Below are 14,642 nucleotides of genomic sequence, written 5' to 3' on the forward strand. Positions count from 1 at the left end.
GTCCCTTAAGGATCGGCCACATTTGTTATACCCAATAATTATACCTTTCTCGAAATCAGAGAGCTCCGAACTGCGAGGCATCTTGCATGCGACTAAAGCCGATGCTGTTTCCTACACGATATATAACGGCGGAGTCCGTGACGTACCTTAGGACCGCAGATATCGTCATTTGCATAGGTGTCCAAATACTTATTGGTAGTCAGTGTACTTCTAGTTACAGAAGTGTTTTAAATGGCGAAAATATTCTCATGTTTTGGCAATGTCAAATTTTAAAAAAATCAAATTACGAAATGCAGTTTTTATTTTATGCATTTAATGCGGTTTCCAGGTTCCCACACTTATATTTCTGAAAGTTATATACTCGTTTTTAGGCATATATATATATACGTATATAAGAAGTTTGACCTCCGATACGACAAAAATTCACCGGGATATTTAATTTCAAAATTTGTTATTTTCCATGCCATTTTCAATTTACCTTGAGGACTCTGTTAATTAAGTTAGAATAATTCGAGCAAATGAGTTTAAATGAAGTGTAGGAAAAGATATTTTATTTAATAGGCGGTACAAGGAAGTCATGTGGTGTCCACATCAGATATTTTATGAAGCAATTCTTACAATTTGTAGCTGATACATTCTTTCCGGACTTGCCAGTCGCCATATGGAAAAGACAGCTGAAGGCTAGTAATTCGATCAGGATTCCAATACAAGGGAATATGCTGCATGCATCGCTATTCTTTTGTTAGCCCATGTGTAACTCTAGGGAAGGAGTCCCTTTCCTTAGGCAGATACGCGTTCTTTATTATTATCCAAGTAATGTAATAGAAGCACTATATGTAATCTGAATGTGAACCATTTTCTCTTAGAAAGCCTTCTTCGAAAGCATTCCTTTCGCCAAAGTGAGCGTTTATATTGTCAAAGAAGCCGTAGGGAGATCTCTATGCGGGTCCCTCGGAGAGGTGTAAACTGGTAAAACTTCGTCCGAATAGAAACGTAGGGGGAGATGAGTCAGCGATTCCATTTCTACTTCAAACCAGTTGAAAATCTATCTGGGCAGTAACTCCGAGCAGTGTTCGCAAGGACGACGTGTCCAATTTTTCCGTCATGTCGAAAATGCCTAGATGGAGCGATAATCTAACTATGGTATTTTTTAATGCATATGCATCTTGTTAAGTGTTATAGGATACTTCACTACCTGAATATTACGACCATTGTTTACTAATACCTAAATATAACGTAGATATAACTACTGATCAGAATGAATTTCGGTTCTAAATATTGTAGAAAGACACAGAAAAAAATTAAATTAGAATATCGGAATCAAAATATTTGAATAAAATAATAAAAATAACATTTATTTCTGAATTTTCTTTAACCAAAAACAATTAAATTATATGTGTTGTTCAATTGCCAAATAAAATACAGTTTTCAATTAAAAAAATAAATGAAAGAGCAAACATTTGATTTTGTTGACACAAATTTCGAAAAACCAATTTTTACTCATGGCCAATCACACCTAATAAAATATAATGTAAAATTTTTAAATTTTATTTATAGACTTTCCTTTTTATTTGAACAACAAAATTATATTTTACTTACAAACGACCAGTCGGAAATATTAAAATAAAAATCGCCGACAGAAGGCGTATGAGGATATTGTTACTATGTTAAAATTTGAGGGTGTTGGAGGGTGAGAGTTCAAGAAAAGATTAATAATTTGCGCTCAACCTCATACACAAAAAATGGCCTCGAAGACTTCTGCAATAAATATGCTGATTGGGCATTTTTGCACTCGAAATAAATGTTGCAGAGAACTGTAGGAGTTACCCGTCCCCAGAAACCGAAGGTCTATCTGCGTTTTAATTTTACTGGCAGAACATCTCGAAAGGTCATATTTTTCCCCAATAAGTGGAGTGACCATTTCCAATAAAGTTTCAAACTGCTCTTCACCCATCCTGATGAAGGTTTTGTAACTTTGGATATCCTCGCCCCGAAGTTCATTTAAAAGTTGATTTAATGCTCCCAATTTATCACGGCGAGCTACTCAATCACGTACTTATTTCCTTTTGTGCTTCTTCTGTTTTTTTTTTTTTTCCCTAGAACAGAAGTTAATTCGTTGAAAACTACTTCGCAACCTTCAAGCACTGCAATTGTCACGTCGGTATCTATTTTGCAAACAAATGGAGAAGAGTTGTCAGTCCCACTCTGATTGATGTAAACAATCTATCAGATTACAGGTTTAGTTCCCTTGGTTCGAGACGCAGTTACCAAGGCCTCGCCGAAAGTCACTTGGAGAAATGTAAACTCGGCTTTAGGCAGATAGCAGTAGTATGGTTTGTCTTAATCTCGTAAAACCAAATTCTTCCTTTCTTTCCGAACATAGTTGCCATTAAGTCTCTTTCGCTACTTCTAAACTTTTCGGAGTTGCGCTTTAACTTAAATGATTGACAGTAACATCTGAATAAGTGCACGAATTTTATAGTGGCTAGGAATGTAGTATTGCGTCTGTATTGGCATGGTCCTTGGGCGCATTTGTGGAGAGAAGTAAGACTTTGTCAAACTCCTTTGCAGTTTTGAAGAATTACACGTCGGACGGATTCAGAGGCCTCCAGCCCCTTTTACCACTAAACCCCGCCAAGACAACTTTCTCTTCGACATGTACTTTAAATGCCTCCCTACCATAAATATATTATACAAGCATTATCTGTAATTTGGAGCCGACGCTACGGATGTCAGCACACTATTGCCAATCAGGTGGCATCTTTCAAAGTACTTCCTAAATCACTGGCAGGTAAAACAATGTTTCAACAGACGATCCATATTCTTGTAGCAAATAGCTTCTTTTTAGTTTAAACTCAAACATATAGTGACATAGAAACATTATCGGATTCCGTGTTGGCTTATAAAAAATGCATTAATTTTTTAGACGAATTTTTAAATCTTTGTATAATTTGCGTGCATTTCTTTGTATAAAGCTCCATACGAAAGAGTATTATCAATTTCATTAATTTCTACTTATTATAATCCGATGAACTTCTTGCAAGTGTATATTTTATTTGATTCTAGATTCCCTATTTTTGAATGCTTCAGAAACGAAGTAAGTAATCCATATTTTAAATAGAAGCTTCTTTGCTCTTTTCGGCCAACTACCTTGCTGTTTAAAAATGTTTGAACTTGCTATTAAAAGTAGTATGTCATCCATAAAGATAAGCCTGTACTAGAAATAGTGAAGAAATTAAATAATTCTTTTTGTTTCTTTCCTCCCCCAGACAAGATTGTTAAGGGCTATTTTGCTTATTTTGGCTAGTGAAAGGGTGTTGGAACCCAAAAAATCTTCAAAATCTGGGAATTTCGGATTTTTGAATTATCAAATTCTCTACACTTACTTACACCGCTTATCTGAAGGCGAAATCAAGTTTTTTCTAAAAATACCATGTTTTAACTTCTATGAAAATTAGAACTGTAAAAAATCTAGTTTTAATTTGACATCGAATGCTTTGATAAATGCAAAAATCCTCATGAGGATTTTTACATAAAAATGCGTTTTTCTCCAAACGTGATTTTTTTTATTATACTCAATGTACCTTTTCTCACGAACTGCTGCTCACAGTTATCTAAAATTTTTTATGGCTTATTTATTAAGTTTCCTAATATTTATTGAAATGAGCTTTTTGTGATAAACTAAGAAAAAAAATTGTGTGTGTGTGTGTATGAGAAAAGTGCTAAATTTTACTAAAGTATTCTGTAAATTACTCTAAAATTCAAAATGTTTCAAAAGCTCATTTAAGTATAATCAGATAGGTATACTTTAATTACACAAAAATTTCAAGCGTGTATCTACAGCAGCTTCTGAGAAAAGGTACATCGAAAATGACCAATTTAACATTGTCGGTATACAGGTTTCTAACACCCCTGTAATATAAGATCTTTGCCTCTTAACCTCAAAATTCAGTCATTAAAGGCACAAAGCAATTTTACATTATACAGTACTTCATATTCAATAAAAATCGTTGTTTTTTTAATAAAATTGGAAAACGATCGCTCTGTAAAGAATATAAAGATGTCTTAAAACTAAATATCGAATATTTTTAGAGAATTTCTTGACTTGGAAATATTTTGTAAAATAGGCCATATGATACGAATTAACTGCATTGAAATTTGATAAATCCTAAATTCACTCACAGGTTAAATGTTTAACACTTAAGTTATTAATATCTGAAGAATATTTAAGAATGAAAACTAATAATTTGAAAATTAAAATGGAGGAATTTGATAGATTAAAAGCAGATCGAAAGATGTCTTTTCCTCACGTTTTATATTTTTAAGAAGCATCAGCTATCAAGTTACGCAGATTTTTTTTTGAAAAGTAAACTTGCAGCCGGCAAATAATGCAGTCACAGGAAATAAAACCCTACAAGATGTGGTTCTGGATTCAAACTATTGAAAACATTAATTATGAAAATGGTATAAACAGTAAAAATAAACTTTAGATAAATTATTGTAGTAATTAAAGAAATTCAGTTTTCAATCCAAGGTAAACACAAAACTCGATTGCGAAGTATCTCGGTTGGCTGATTCATTCTTGCACTGAGTTCTACAATGTTTGCCAATTGCGATACTTGCCCTTTTGTTTTCGAAACACTCCCTTAAGCTAAAGCTGAGGGGTGTCCTACCTGGAAAATAGCGTCGCCATGAGATTGCACCACTTAAGCAAGTTGGAAAAACTAATGAAAAAGTGCCGCATATATTTCTATAAAATGTTTGGAAGCAAATGAGAAATTTGAAGGTTAATAAAATTTTCCGTTATATAGAAACTAAGCTTTTTTTTTTTTCTTTCCCGTATGAGAGTGTAATTTGATATTAAAAAAGGATCCAGTAAGTTTCGTTTGCACTCCCCCTCTAAAAACCGTATAAATCTCAATATTCTTTGGTACTTCTTTGTAATTTATAAAATGTCTGACTACCTTCTGTTTTCACATTGTAAGTTTTTCTGAACCTGGATTCGTAGCCGTTCCCCATATGTAATTTGAATTTCTTTTATAAAATGCTCCAAGAAAGTATCCCTTGTCTTAAGCAGATAACCTTCGAGTATTTTATCTTAATTTGTGTTTATCGAATATTTTGACTTAAATTTTCTTGGTTGCCTAGAAAAACCTCAAAAGTAAGCACCAAAGATGAAAATAAACTGTAAATTAGCTCAGAAAACTTATATTCAAAAGAATCTTTTGCCGAATGAAAGAAAAATTCTGCTAATTGTCATTGTATATGGTTGTACAAGACGGAAAAGCCATGCTGGAAGAGGCCCACCAGCGGCCGAGCGGTAAAGTCGCTGAACACTGGTAGTTCGGTCCGAGGTTCGAATCCCGTGAACGGGCCGGCTGCATGTGCGTTTTCGTGATTTTTCCAATGTGTAACGTGTATACGAGTCAGTTTCTCTTAGAAAGTCCTCCACGAAGGTATCCCTCCCCTTAGGTAGATAGCTTTAGTGTACTTTGCCATAATTAAATAACCCAAAGGTACTTTTCCGTTTTGCCGGCGCAAACAATAAAGTCGCCAATAATGGTTTAACTGATGCCAAACGGAATATCTTCGCTGGTAACCTTTTACGCCTCAGTTTCAAAACAAGTTGCAGCCATTTCTTATCAGATTGTTTCTTTCAATACTGGCATACAACAATATAGAATTTTTACGCGATATTTAAATTTTATCCCTCTAAGACAATTCACGGTAATTAAGTCAATTAGAACGCAATTACACCGCTCATCAAGTGCCACTCGAAATCAAGTGTGAAACTCATCAATTCTAACGAGAATGCATTAGCGAAGTAAAGCACTGCAGTTTACATAATTTCTGAGTAAGCTATTCGTACGAATTGAAATAATTCTTGCATTTAAACTTGTATTCCAAATTAAGATTTAACTTGAAATTAATGTAGATAATTACTGAGAGAATTAGACTTTTGTAGCGTAGTTTACGTGACATGAGATCACTTGGGGTCACGTGATACGAACCGGCGAATCAGGATTTTGAACCAGAAATCATAGTAAATTCTTAATGTCTTTTTACAAATTTATTGTCTTTATTTATTGGCTTTTTACAAAATTTGGAACCATATTAAAATATTTATGCCTTCAAAATAAAAAAAAAAAAAAAATTCTTAGAATTAGCATTTTTTATGTGCATACTGTATGTTGTCGCCAACAAAGTCTGCTTGGCGAGATTTGCGCCGGCGAAACGGAAAAGTACAAAACCAAACCAGCCATGCTGGAAGATAATCACATTTGTCATGAATAAGTGTTTTATATCAGTTCGAATGCCCGTTCCATGAATAACGTTTTCATTTTTTACCCTGAGTACATGCAGGGAACATTTTTATTGCATTGGCAGAAACTGGAATTTCAACTTGGATCAATTTCGCAGGAAGAAAACGTATGATTTTTTTTTTTTTTACGCTTTTATGAATTTTGTATCTGATGGTCAAATGTTTAAAACACTTTAAGGGGTAGTTATAAAAAGCTTGTCAGAAAGTTCGATAATATTCTTAGAATATTCTATACGATAGTAGATAAGAGTTACAAAAATGCCACTGGAGAGGATTTATTGCCAAAAAATTTCTTGGCGCCAAACAAATTATCGCTAAGGAAATATAAGTAGTTATAACTGAAAAGTGCTTCTAACAGCTAACCAACCAACCAACCATTCCATCCATTATATTTTTTATTTTTTCCCTATCACTTAGAGCTAAATATTTCCTTTTAAGAATATTTTCCTATTTGTGTATGGATTAAAATCTGCCCGATCGAGAGCTTATTGTACCTGCCATTCTTTGTCGCAAGATAATTGCGTAACTATGCAATTTTTAGGAAAGTGTTGCACATTTAAATAACATCAATGCACACATTGATATTACTTAGATTAACGAGCACTAAAATCTGAAACAAAGTTATTACAAGTTTTTACTTACATGAAAATGATTGTGCATATTTTTAATATTTTAATATAGCACGGTAACCTGCGTAGCAATCATCCATACGTAATAGAATATTAACATGTTTTATTTGCAAACTTTTTAAGTTTGTTTATTTTAATACTTCGTTATTAATATACCTCAATTCTGTGGCTTTTTTGTCTTGTACTGGTAGCTGTTAGATTTTCTAATAATATGCAGAAAAATTTCTCAATATATAAGTTCAAATCCCCATCTCATTATTCCTGGAATTTGGTGCATGCCGGAATTCTCTTCTAAACGTTTGCGAACAATTTTTTTACTAACTTCATCACTTAAATTTTACGAGTCGCTTTCTGATCGGCTCTTTTGAGGAATACACTCCAATTCTAAGTACTTCCGTTATTGTGTAGAATAAAAGTTAACCCTTTAGTCCCATACTTGTATATAAACCTATTCATTGTTGACAAGTTAACATGCTTCTAACTATGCTAATATTCCGATTTCAGAATGCGTTCTGAGGCCAGAGATAACTTGGAAATTTATCTCAATTTAATGTTTTTTTACATATATAGTGTAATATTTTAATAATTGTAGTGAAGAGTAGCATTCTAATTTCTAAGGAATTTTATGACTGGAACATACGTAGAATCAATGGAATTTAATAATGATGTGCAAACACTTATACAAGATTTCAGACCAAATTGAAAAAATCCAGAATAATTTCAAACCAAATTTAAAAAAAAAATTCTGCAAATTTTATAAAGTACAAGCGTACATTCTAGAAGTCTGAATAAATCGAATTTAAGAATTAAATTACATAAGCGATTTTTATTGAAATTCTTGGGATTCAAATACAGATATTAATTACGCTTATGTATTATCCCTATAATGGTCAAATTTAAGATAACGAAAAATGTACGGATGAAACAAAACAGTGTCAATTAATGTTACTCTTCTGTACTAATTTTTTTAAGTCTTGATATTTGTCTTAAAACATTCAGATGTTGCACTTTGTTTCAGATGGAAGCTGTTACAAGGTGCATCCCCTACTTGCAGTGCTTCAGACGATTAACAGATTTCATTCGTAGCTGGTGGCTTTTACTCATATCTTTATTCATGGGTGTAAGTATGTTTCTATGTATGAATCAATTCTCTAATTACATGAAATTTTTTTAATTTGATGGTGGAAATAATGTTTCATTCATTTTAATGTTGATTTTTAATTAAACATTAAGTTATTAAAGTATAGTACTTGATTCTGAAATAGTTTACAAACTGTAATAAGAAAACTGGAAACGAAGTGTAACTTCCTGTTTTGGTGGCTATTCGTTTCAACCAGGCTTACCTGTGGCCTAGTGGATAAGACCGTTAAACATTATTAGCAGCCGGACTTCTCGAATGACTGGTGAATGGATTAATTGCATTGAGGTTTTGTTTTGCTCATACGTAATAAAAATATAGGCCCATTTTTTCCAAAGTCTTTAGTGGAGATATCTCTTCTTTAGGGTAAAAGCCTCGTTTGCTTTAACTTAAACAATAACCCGAATACTCAACTTTTCAACCGGGTAATAGTTTATGAACTTGCAATAGAATGTATAATGTTGCCATGGAAATAAATGTTTGCCATGAATTCATTTTGCCTTGAAATTTGCTGTATTTCTTTCATATAACATATGAAGCGCATGGGTGACAGGTGTCCTTCAATGAAATTTTGTCGCAAGTTTGGGTGGTGTGTGTTGATTTTCAGAGTCGTGCTTTTCCAGTAGCTGAACGTTAACTATTGATGTTTGTTGTGTCACAAAAATTATTTTCCTTATTCTAGAAGCACACTGGGAGCGTGGATGACAGCGATCATCCACAGGCCTAATTATGCAGTACAAACATACGCGTCTAAGCAGGATATTTTAACGCCTAATGCAAAAAATGCGGCTCACCTCTTAAGATACATTATCTATTTTCTTGCAGTCTAATTTAATACAAAGAATAAAGGTATACAGATGTCTAACCGCAAAATGAGGCGATTTTTTTTTTCAGTTAAAATTTTATGTAAAAGTAATATGTCGCATATACTAGCACTATTTGAGCAACACTTCTTGAATACCGCTTCAGTCACATAAATTTTCATAAACAATTAACAAGTTTCAAAACCTTACTAAAGATCTGCTTTTGATTAAAGATATAAATTTAAGAACTTCTGGACCCTTTAAAATCTAAAAATAAGCATTTTATAAAGAACATATTACATATTTCGTTAAATAATAGAATACATAAAGGAAAGAATGTTTTAAAGTACTTCTTGGGAGAAAATATATTTAATACTATGATTTTCTATTATGTATTGCGTATGTGTAGAAACTGTATTGTAGGTTTCCTCACTAATACGCGATTTTAACTATTCGCTGTCTGACAGGCTAACACCAGTCATTGTTCTCATGGAACATGTTGTCTCTACCAGATATTTTCGTGGACGTTGGCAGTTTCTTGCTCCATATAACAGTAAGGTTGGAAAATTTTTAAGTACGATCTTAACAGTAGCCACGCTTTAAAAGCCGTTGATGAACCAACGACAGGCTAATTCAACTCAGGTTTCATCGGTTGGTATCTGATTGGATCGACTGCATAAAGTTTTCATGGTTTTATCATGTAAAATACAGATAAGAATGAATTGTTATTAAAAAGTCTTCAGAAATATTTCTGATGTTAGTTATAGTGTCGGCTCTCCATGAAAATTGTTTCATTTCCTATAACTTAGGCAATTGACATGACTACGAAAAACTATTTAACTTTGCAATAAAATTGCCCATTTGCTAATTTAACTTCTTAAAATTTTCAAAGATTATTCACGCATATTTCCAAACTTTCGACTTTACTGAAGTACTGAGCTTTGATTTTTTCCTTGTTAAAGACAGCTTATTTTGTCGAGGCATTGTTATATTATTATTACTACTATTATCTAACAGATATTTCTTTTAAACATTTCAATCAGTTTACATAATTTTAGCGTCATCTAATTACAATGAGGTAATAAAGAATATTTCATCAACCCTACAGGTACAAGCAACTAAGAATTTACAAAAGTGCGCATCATGTCAGTTCGCCTATACGAAAAATCTGCATTATTATCTTTTTTAGTTACGAGCAATGTTCAAAGGAAAATACTGTTACGAATTTGGTATTTAAAAAGCTAATGTTAGTTCAATTATAAATTAAATGGTTTTATTTCTCGCGCAGTGCAGCGCGTGACGAATATTAAAAGAAAGCTAAGCCGGAAAAATTAAAAATACAAGAGCGCGTGCGTTAAATAAATAAATATCTCTTTTTGATTTCGAGAAAGTGCTGGAAAATTCTAGCGCGTGATTTTAAAATCTTATAAAAGGAGGAAAACATCTCAGTTTGTAGTTAGTAGTTGCTTAGTTTGTTGTTGTTTAGAAAACTACTGTTGTTGATTGTAGCGAATTCGCGGATTAGCGTTCTTTAGCTGTTTTGAATTACGTTCTATTGACATTTGTTAAAAGAAAACTACTGTGAGATATTGTAATACTGCATGATAATTTGAGAAAATTTAAGCATTTTTGTTGTGATAATAATAAATTTTTGTTCATTTTTCATCGGACTTGTGCATTCATTTCATAACGAACCCGTACGCACGCAACAATTTTTGGTGTCAGGAGTGGGGTTTGAATGCCAATAACAAGAGCGATGGAAGAACAATTGAGGCAGCTCATTAGTGCTTTTGCTGCATTCCAAGAAAAGATGGAAGCTGGCCAAGCATCATTTAAGGAAGAAATGAAATTGGGCCAGGAATCCGTTAAGGAAGAAATGAAATTGGGCCAGGAATCCGTTAAGGACGAAATGAAAGCCGTTCAAGCTGGTCAAGAAGAAATGAAAAGAGAAATTACTTGCATAATAGAAAATAAATTTGAAGCTATGGAAGGCAGAATTGACGCAGTTGAAAATAAAGTTGGACATATTGAAGAAAGAGTTTCTTCGGTGAAAGAAGAAATAGAAGAAAGAGTTTCTTCTGTAAAAGAACAAATTGATGAGAGAGTTTCTGCAGTTGCCAAAGAAATGGATACTTTAAAGAAATTCGTAGCGTCGGCAGGGAGCAGGAGTGATGATTTTAAATTCTTACCAATGCCTACTCGTCCACCTCTGAAGCTATCCACATATGATGGGAAGACCTCCTGGCAGGTGTATAAGACACAATTTTCTATCGTGGCGGATGCGAATGGATGGGATTCCCAAGCTAAGGCCTGTCATCTCGCCGCTTCTCTAAGAGCCGACGCAGCGGATATCCTTCAGACTCTTCCCGAAAACAAAAGGTTAGATTTCGAAGCTCTGTCCGGCGCTTTGGAGCTGCGCTTTGGGGAGAAGTGTTTAAAAGACTACAGCAGGCTCCAATTAAAATCTCGTCAACAGAAGCCTACCGAAACACTTCAGGAGCTCGCCGCGGATGTCGAAAGGCTGTCCCATCTCGCCTTTTCGGAATGCCCGACAGAAACAAGGGAAATCCTGTCCTTGCAATACTTTATCGACGGCATTCGAGATACTGAAATACAGAAAGCTCTACGAATGGCGGATGTAAAAGATTTAAAAAGTGCTCTAGTGTACGCCATGAAATTTGAGGCAGCCCAGCAAGCCACTCGTCGAGACCGCTACCCAGTTAGAGCTGTGCGAGTCCATGAGCCAGTGGATCAACTGATGGCTCGTTTAGATGATTTAGCCAGACAAGTCAAAGATTTGATACAGAGTAGGAGCGAGAAGAAAGTGGCTCTAAGGTGTTGGAGATGTGGTAGTGAAGGTCACCTAAGACGGAATTGCAGAACACCCCAGGGTACGGAATATAAAGCAGATGATTTTACCAGACAAGTCAGTGGCTTGAGACGGAACAGAAGTGAAAAGAAACTAATTCTAAAGTGCTCGAACTGCGGAGTTGAAGGCCACATACGCAGAAACTGCAGAACACCCCGAGGTACGGAAAATAAGACCATTTCCCAGCAACAACGCAGCAAACAAATTAGTGACCATATCGAGGAACGGAGGTTGCCAGATAGTGAAAAACCTTGTTTTAAAGCTCTTAAAATTTATACAGTGAGTGGCAACAATAACGGACTGTCCATCAATGGGAATATCGATGGAGTTCCTTGCAGTATGATCATTGACACAGGAGCTAATGTTACCATCATTAGGAAAGATTTAGCTGAACAGTTTAAAGATAAACTTATTTGGACGCCATCCTGTGTTACCCTTCAGACTGCGTCTGGTGACAAGATCGACATAACTGGGAAGTTAAACGTAAACATCACGTTTGGAAGTGCCGCCTACCATCACACGGCATATGTGGCGGATATTACAGATCCATGCATACTCGGATTGGACTTTTTAAGGAAATACAATTTTTCCTTAGACTTGAAAAACAACAAATTGCTTTCAGGATCTAAAGACATGACTATCCATCCTAAGAAGGGATCCTCACCTGGAAATGCCGACGCTTTGTCCGAAAGAACCAGCTCGAGAAACAGCCGAAATCATGCTAGGGTCGAAAAGAAACACCAGACTACCAGCTATTCGCCATCTCAGATGCTCTTCGGTCGAGACCTTCGTCTGCCTTGTGACCGCCTGTTTCATCGCCGTACGGATGCGCCTTCGTCGCCTGAGGAACACATCCAAGATGTCAAGGCCCGTTTTGAAGTGATGCACCGTTCCGCACGAAAGCGAGTGAACTTGGCGACGGAGAAAGTGGAGACCAGATACAACACGAGAGCTGCTGGACATAGATCCAACGAAGGAGACAAGGTATGGTTGTGGAACCCGATTCGACGAAAAGGAGTCAGGCCTGATTTACAGTCACCTTGGGATGGTTCGCACACAATCCTAAACAGGCTAAATGACGTCATGGTTCGGATCCGTGAGTCTTCAAACTCTTACGACAGGTTAGCTCATTACTATGGCCATAGTACGTAATGTAAATAATTGTAAATAGTATCAGACCATGGTCTTTTTTGTTTATAAATGTGTATTTGATTTGATTTGTATTTAGTATTTGATTTGTATTTAGTATTTGATTTGTATTTAGTATTTGATTTGTATTTAGTATTTGATTTGTATTTAGTATTTGTTTTGTATTTAGTATTTGATAGCATTTGATTTGTTTAAGTTAGTTATTGCATTTATTGTTTATATTGTTTGATATTGTAATGCAATGTTTATGCCTCAATTGCATTTATGCCACAGTTGTAAGTTTAGCTTCCTGTCCAGGGATTGTACTGCCCGGGACGTGCAGTCCTTGGGAAGGGGGCAGTGTTACGAATTTGGTATTTAAAAAGCTAATGTTAGTTCAATTATAAATTAAATGGTTTTATTTCTCGCGCAGTGCAGCGCGTGACGAATATTAAAAGAAAGCTAAGCCGGAAAAATTAAAAATACAAGAGCGCGTGCGTTAAATAAATAAATATCTCTTTTTGATTTCGAGAAAGTGCTGGAAAATTCTAGCGCGTGATTTTAAAATCTTATAAAAGGAGGAAAACATCTCAGTTTGTAGTTAGTAGTTGCTTAGTTTGTTGTTGTTTAGAAAACTACTGTTGTTGATTGTAGCGAATTCGCGGATTAGCGTTCTTTAGCTGTTTTGAATTACGTTCTATTGACATTTGTTAAAAGAAAACTACTGTGAGATATTGTAATACTGCATGATAATTTGAGAAAATTTAAGCATTTTTGTTGTGATAATAATAAATTTTTGTTCATTTTTCATCGGACTTGTGCATTCATTTCATAACGAACCCGTACGCACGCAACAATACTTTAAATGAAAGACAATAAAAAGGGAAAATATTCTTAAACTTTTATTTTATGTAATAGTTGATGGAAAAATATGACGTCAGCTGAGTAAGTAGCAAAGATTTAGAGCACTTTTACAGGATGTTTTATTTATTTAGAAAGAAATTTTACTAAAGTCAAAGTAGCCAAGAATATTAAAAAACGTAACAAATATAAGGAGTAATAGAGCTAACTTTAACTGTGGAACGGGAAGATAAGAAAAGTGTAGGTATAATGAGCTTGTTAAGAAGTGGAATAATGTCTCAGCATACAGCATCACCAGAGTTAGATTAACCATTATGCACGTGTTTAGGGTATCAAAGCGGGTACCAAAATATTTCTCATTGCCAGTTTTACAATAAAATGCATGGTGCAGCTACACATAGAGAAAGAAGGAAAAAAAACTGTTGTAAACATGTGTGGGGACACCAAAATCTTTAAAGTGCTTAGACATCTTAATCCGGCCCTGAATACCAACTACTGCAGAAAAAGGAACATTGTTCACTTATCTGTAAGGTTTGGTTAAGCCAATATGCCAGAGCATATCTGTAGAATGTTTGTCATGTAATTAACACTAACAAAGTTGATATGATCCTTTAATAACACCACAGTTAGTTTTAACTTATCAGAAATACAAACCTGATGGATAGAAACCACGATCTTGTTTCCTGTGCTCTAATGTTCTGCATCTTCCACTTTCGAAACTTTGACTATTCTTTTAAAAAGTCTCGTTATTGCCATCGCCTGTGAGCAGCTAATATGCTAGGTGTCTTCGCAATTGGGAAAAAGGAAATTGAAGTACATAAACTACATCTAGCTGTCTGCATTCTTCTGTGTCTGTGCTGTGAAATGCAACTGTTAGATCTTGTTAAAATAA

General features: G+C 34.7%; 1 protein-coding gene across 3 annotated transcripts in view; it reads left to right on the forward strand.

The window, feature by feature from the left end:
• The window catches only part of LOC118203953 (uncharacterized), a 42,368-nt gene that overhangs the window by 8,547 nt on the left and 19,179 nt on the right, over positions 1–14,642 (forward strand). For all 3 annotated transcript variants that reach the window (XR_004760693.2, XM_035376269.2, XM_035376268.2), the window contains exon 2: positions 7,970–8,071. Coding sequence is in view for 2 of the 3 variants with exons in the window: in XM_035376269.2 (XP_035232160.1) it covers positions 7,970–8,071 (102 nt within the window). In the remaining variant the exon portion in view is untranslated. The remainder of the gene's footprint in view (positions 1–7,969; positions 8,072–14,642) is intronic.

This window comes from Stegodyphus dumicola, chromosome 8, assembly GCF_044657685.1.
Source record: "Stegodyphus dumicola isolate Sdum_Otavi_A_Nest chromosome 8, ASM4465768v1".
In the NCBI taxonomy this organism is placed as follows: domain Eukaryota; kingdom Metazoa; phylum Arthropoda; class Arachnida; order Araneae; family Eresidae; genus Stegodyphus; species Stegodyphus dumicola.